This window comes from Cariama cristata, unplaced genomic scaffold (assembly GCF_000690535.1).
Source record: "Cariama cristata isolate BGI_N322 unplaced genomic scaffold, ASM69053v1 scaffold39330, whole genome shotgun sequence".
In the NCBI taxonomy this organism is placed as follows: Eukaryota; Metazoa; Chordata; class Aves; order Cariamiformes; family Cariamidae; genus Cariama; species Cariama cristata.
In genome coordinates this window covers 1,748-7,935 of record NW_009597058.1, presented here as the reverse complement: position 1 = coordinate 7,935, position 6,188 = coordinate 1,748, and the positions used below count along the sequence as shown (strand labels likewise).

General features: G+C 56.6%; 1 protein-coding gene across 1 annotated transcript; it reads right to left on the bottom strand.

Annotated features, from left to right (window-relative positions):
• Positions 1 to 1,172: 1,172 nt before the first annotated feature.
• TRIM50 (tripartite motif containing 50) lies at positions 1,173 to 5,378 on the bottom strand. Its single transcript, XM_009708481.1, has 7 exons — positions 4,974 to 5,378; positions 3,962 to 4,057; positions 2,862 to 3,092; positions 2,498 to 2,520; positions 2,070 to 2,213; positions 1,941 to 1,959; positions 1,173 to 1,811 (listed from the first exon to the last, which is right to left on the bottom strand). Exons 1-7 carry the CDS (start codon positions 5,376 to 5,378, stop codon positions 1,173 to 1,175), a joined length of 1,557 nt encoding a protein of 518 aa, XP_009706783.1.
• Between the last annotated feature and the right edge of the window lie 810 nt (positions 5,379 to 6,188).

Here is a 6,188-nt window from a genome sequence, read left to right as displayed (position 1 = left end):
GAGGGATAAAGGGTCTCCTGGGACAGCCAGGAGAATGCCAGCATCCCAGCTGTACCTGTTAGAGGTGACATGTCTTTGAAACCCTCCCAGTAACTCCAGCGAGGCTGACTCCAGGGACATCTGGATCAAGCGGCAAGCATGCTGCAGAAAGACCGTTGCTTTGCACGGTTTTACTGTGATTAGTAATGGGCGGTGTGGGTGCTGGTGATTAGTCGTCATCTCGTACCCGGACGGTTGAAGGGTATAAGAACCCTCTGTAAAGCCACACTCAAGTGCCTCAATTTGGTGAGCACACCTCATGCGCAGGAATAAATATTTACCCTTGTAATAGTATATTTTATGTCCTAGCTTCTCTCGGATGGCACGGGCTGGTTGTGAATTTTGGTGACAAGCCCTAGGAACAGGTGCCAGGTGACTTTGTGGTTAATGGGAATGATGACTTGCCAAGGGGCTATTGGAGAGCTCCTCTGGGCTGTGTGCAGGGAGCTGAGCCGGTCAGGCTGTGCTCCCTGCTATATTCAGGTGCCTGGCCCTGCTCCCCTCACACTGCCTCAGCCTGTGGTCCCAGGCAGTGTGGCACCCTGGCAGGATCTGTGCATGGTTCCCCACACCAGCTCACATCTCTGAGCAGCTGGAAGAGGTGCTGTCCCAGGGGCTGACCTTTGCTGCCTGGCAAACAGTCCTCTGCAGCTGCTTTTTTGGCTCCCATTTTTCCCCTCCCAGCAGTCCCTCACACCTCCACAGAGCACTGCGGCTGCCCACGCAGCTCCGGCTGCGGTCAGTTCCTCAGAGACGGTACCCATGTTAGCCAGTAACCAGCTCACCTAACACAAATGCTATTTATTCAGAAGAAAGACGTGCCAACAAAGACTCCAGATGCTCATGCTTCTCAGGCAGGTACTCCTTTCCATAGGGAGATCTTTGCAGGCCAGCTGTGTTTTAGGCTTTTGGGTCAGCCTGCCAGACTGGGGATGAGGATTCAGAGGTCAAGGCTGACATTTTATGCTCTTAGAGGAGGGAGGAAGGACCCTCCTGTGCTGCTGAAGCTCACTCCGGGGTACCACAGCTTCCACGTGAGGACAAGCCTGAATGCAGCCCAACTGTCCTCTGCTGTGGGCCCCCAGGACTCAGCCACAGCCCTCCCCGGCCACAGCCTCATCCCGCTGGCCAGGCTACAGCTTTGTGGGTTCCTCTGGGGCAGGATGGTTGTATGGTGCCCGGGGCTGCTGGCTCGCGGCAGGCGTGGGCAGGATGATGGGGGGGGAGTAGGGCCCTCGCTCCGGCCAGCACAGGTCCACAATGGGGTAGAGCTGGCCCTGGAACTCCGCTTGGAAGGTATAGATGGGGCTGAGCTCATCGGAGTTGTCAGCGTTGTAGAAGGTCAGCTCACCCTTCTCATAGTGCAGGTAGATACCAATGCGCTGGGGCCGGGCGGTCAGTGGCAGAATGGCCCGTGGGGTGCTGAAGGCCTCGTAGACCTTCCCTTCCTTCAGGCCGATGAGCCACACACCATTCTCGGGAGACTTGCTGAGTTTCCCTTTGCGGCTGACTGTGCCCTTGATGATGCCCACGCGCCAGTGGTTCCTGGTGCCCACAATCACCTCCCAGTAGTGCTGGCCGCAGGAGAAGCCCTTGCAGGTGAGGATGCAGTTGCTGGAGTCAAAACGCTTAGGGTTGCTATCCCGGCGCTGGTAAAGCCCACACTGCACCACCGTGTCACCTTTGAAGAGCTCCAGGAGGGGATGCGCTGTCACCGGGTCCAGTTTCAGCGTCTCTGGAGCTAGAAGGAAAGCACACAGGCTCCAGGCACACTAGCAGGCAGGGGTGTCTGGTAGACCCTGGCTCAGCCCGGCAAACTGGCACAAAGTGGAACTGCTAAACTGTAAGCAGCTGGAGTGTTACGCCAGAGCAGGCTGCTACCAGCAAAAGACATGGCCAACCACTGCTCCAGGAGCTCTCCTGGGGGTGAGGAGCACACAAGCAGAGAGCAAGACAGAGGCCAGGGCAGCACAACGCTGGCTGAGCAGCCTGTCCCATGTGCCAGCGAACCAGGGCACCCAGCACGCTACCAGCAGGGCAGGTTGGTACCTGGCAGGACGCGGCGGTGCAGGCGCTTCCACACAGTCATCTTGATGTCGTCTTGGTGGAAACATGGCTTAAAGGACACGGGGCTAAAGATGCCATCTCCAGGGTGCAGGCTGGGGAGCTCTGACCTGGAAAGACACAGGCAGCTGTGACACAGGGGATGGGGACGGGGTGTGACCTCTTCTCACCTGGCTGCCGTGTATGATGGAGCCACTGGTGTCTCGCCAGCTGCTCCTGCCCTCTTCTGGGGCTGAGTGCATGGCTCTGGCCGTGGCTATCCATCACAACAGCAGTGTCCATGTGAGGCTGCCCCAGCAATGCTGAGATGCCCACAGGCCTTCGATCTCTAACCCTGGTGCAAAGGCACTGCCATCCCCATTGATGCTGTTTGCTGCTGGGTCGCACCACTCACCTGAACTGGCAGGAGCCATACTTCTGGAAAACACAAAAGAAAGAGAGAGTCAGAGGTGGGAGACTGACAGAATAGCAGCTCCTCTGCGTGGTCACAGCTGGACACACCTGTGCCCTGAGCTGGAGAGGCCAGGGCTCTCCTCTCCTGGGAGACCAACAGGCATTGGCTCTCATGGAGGGCGGGTTTCTCCCATCGAGGGAAGCCCTGGCTGGACAGACAGCACCTCCATCTCACTTGTCGTGCTGTCCCAGCTACACTTGGTGAGGGTACCCACTGCCTAGGCAGGGCTCAGGGCTACAGGCACTGGGCTGAGGGCTGGAGAGCCTGGCTGACTGTCACTGCCTTCACTAGCAAGCACACTCACCCGGATGAAATCAAGCTGACTTTCATTGCTGAGTGCCTCCAGAGAGCTCTGCATCTCCTTAAGCCTCTGCAGGGCATCTGATGTCTGCTTAACCTGGGACTCGATGGAGGTGATGAGCTGGGCTGCCTTCCCCTCGATGCTCTCCAGGAAGGTGGCCTTCTCCTCGTCAATGTACCTGTGCAGCTCCTGGAACTCCTTCCAGATCACCCACTTGAAGACATCCGCCTCGTTCTGCAGGGAGACAGCAAGCGGCTGTGCAGGGCTGCCGTGCTCCACCCCCTTCACCCACTTTTTAGTTTCAGAGATGCCACCAGCAATGCCAATGTGTCCCACCAAGCAGCCCTCCACTGGCTTTCCAAATAAAGAGCAGCTCTGTACAGCAGGCTAGATGTTGTTTCATCCTGCTGTCCTCAGCAGCTCACCACCACAGCACCCCTGCCTTACACCTCTCCTCCCCCAGATTTTGATTTCCTGATGTCCCAACCAGCTTCATCAGAGTCTTGAAAGAGCTCTTGGATCCCTCTGCTCTTAAGGAACAACCTGTGTCCTGGGCTAAGGGGGAGAAAGCGCAGCTCCACTTTCATTTGGGTTGAGCCCTTCTGAGGACCCTCATTGGGAAGCTTTAGCCTCAGAACAGATCCCAGGAAGTCTTGTGGACACACGCAGCTAAACCAGGCATAAACTTGATGTGAAACCAATGGCATTGTTCTGACTGGGAAGCCTGCTCTGAGTGGGGTCCTTTTCACCTGTTATCTCCCCATCTCCAAGGACGTTCAGTCAAACCAGCTCTGACTGCTGCTCCCGCCAGGACACTTGATGAGGGTTACATCATCCCTTCCGAAAACGGCTGTGCCACCAGAGAGGGCTACGTCACCCTTCCCAAAAACAGGTCTATGCTTAATCTCTGAGTTTCATGGAGAACACGAACCTCAGGGAACAAGGTGGGAGATAAGCCCTGTCTGCTATCCCAGGGAAGGGAGAAGAGAAGGAAAGGAGTAGAGGAGGCAAGCTGGGGAGAACCAGGAGCAGAGGTTGCTCCAGGGGCTGTGTGGGACACAAAGGACTTGGGGACACAGGCTCCTTTGGCACATGGCACTCACTGCGATGCGGCTTTTGTTATTGATGAGCTTGCTGAAGTGTTCATCCAGGTTCCTCTTGTACTGGTGGACATCAGTCAGCAGCACAGACAGCTCCTCCTGAAAAGACAGAACCTCTGTAGGAGGAACCTTTGTGGCAGCCTCATTGATTGCAGGCAGTGCTTGTCAGCCCCCTGAGGAGCACATGGCCCTCAGAAGCCATGTTCTCCTAAGCATTCTCTGAGCTTTCTGGAGCCCTGCACATCCTGTTGATCTTCACTCTTTTGATCTAGAGGATTTGGGGTTGCCAGAGGCAGGAGAGCACTCAGAGCATGGCCCTGATCTGGATGCTGTTGACCAAGTACTCTTGCCAGCAGCACCATGTCTCCATTCACATTCCTGACCCTCCGTACCTCATACCCCATGGCGGCTCCGCGGGAGGTGGAAGGGAGGTGGCAAGCAGCTACAAGCCAGCACTGGGTCAGTGGCACTCTCCTAGCGCCAGTGCTGGGAGCCTGGCCAGGGCAGGAGTGTTTCTGGTGCCTCCTGCTCTTATCTCCCTGGTGCCAGGAGCAGAGGGGACGAGTGGCCCTGTGCTTTTCCATTCCCGGGGCTTTCATGTGATGCTGGGCAAGGGACGCCAGCTGTTTACTCTGCCTGGCTGGGGCTCCTGTTTCCCTGCCTCCCACCTCTCCTGTGGCACCTCGCCTCAGCCCTTATCTCCAGGCTCTTTTTGATGGTATTTGGAAACAGTCTTGAAAGGCCCCACTGACACTCCCCGAAACCCCAGCTCTCCCCACCACAGTGCAGTCACCGAAACTGTGAGTCCTCTGAGCCAGGGACATGCTTAGCCTGAGAAACAGCTGCCCCCCAGCCCAGGGACCCTGCCCCATATCTGGCTGTACCATGGGACCATGCTCCCTACACTGGCATAATTTCCAGGCTGTCCCTTGAAGGAGAGGGGACATTTGGCCAGCAAGCACTGCAGGTGCCCTAACCCCCACCCCAGGAGCCCCGGCCAGCTCTGCCTGCCAACCTTCATCCGGCAGTATGCAGTAGAGATGGGGGTGATCTTGTGCTGGCGGTGGTTGCCGATGGTGCCGCACAGCCCGCAGATCACTTCTTGGTCAGCCTCGCAGAAGAGGCTGAGGGGGTTGTGGTGCGTTGGGCAGGACTCTGGGGTGGGCTCTGCCTCGCCCCGGCTCTGCAGTGCCTCAATGACACGGGCCAGCGTGACATTGGGTGGCGAGGCACTGCAGTCCACCGTTTGGCGGCACACAGGGCACAAGAACTGCCCGTCCAGCTCTCCAGAGAGTGACACCACGCAGGATTTACAGTACGAATGCCCACACTGCAGCATCAAGGGCTCCTTGAAGACCTCCAAGCAGATGGGACAGAGTAGCTGGTCTTCCAGCTCGTCAATGCTCATCCTCCGAGCCATCCTGCTGCCTTCCCACACAGCAGCCCAGACCTGGTCTGGGAAACACAGGAGGGAGATCAGTCCTGTCCAAGATCAAGATAAGCAGAGATGAGTGAAGATGGAGCTCAGCACCTGGGAAAGGTGAAACGGAGAGATACCTCCACCCCCTGGCAGCAGCACAGACAGATGCAAACTTATTAGGCTCCACGCAAAGTCCGAGATCCTTATTTTAACCTGACACGGGTTTGGAGTCTGGAGAGATGAGACCACAGCTGACCAAGCCTGCTGGATCTGCCTAAGGTGTCAGAAATCACCACCAAGCTGTTCCCATCTGGGGCCTTTGCCTGGTAGGGATGTCAGACTGCAACCCACCTCAGAGGAGACCTGCCTATGTGCCAGGGCTGAAGACAGAGCCAAGAGGGATCTTCTGCTGAAAAATTCCAGTATTGACCCTTGCCTGTATGAATTTCTACAGATCTCTTTGGGCTTATCGTCTCAGTCCATGGACATCCTCAGAAGGACTGGCATTAACTCAAGTGATACATTTAAGCAAAAGCAGAAGGAAATCATAAAAAGCACGTTTATCTAGGAGACAGGGACAACCACCACACAGTAAACACCCATGAGGCTGGATCTGACCGATATGAGGGTTGGGAAGCTGAGACGCAGCGTGCAGGGCTACGACTGCAGCTCACCCCCTTGAAACACAGTGCTGTTTCTGGTCCTCACAGCACTCCACACTCCAGGCCAGCACCCCCAAGAGACACAAGCCCAAATCCCAATTTCTCCCACCAGCCTTGGGGCTGCTCGTGGCCAGCCTATTTAACAGCT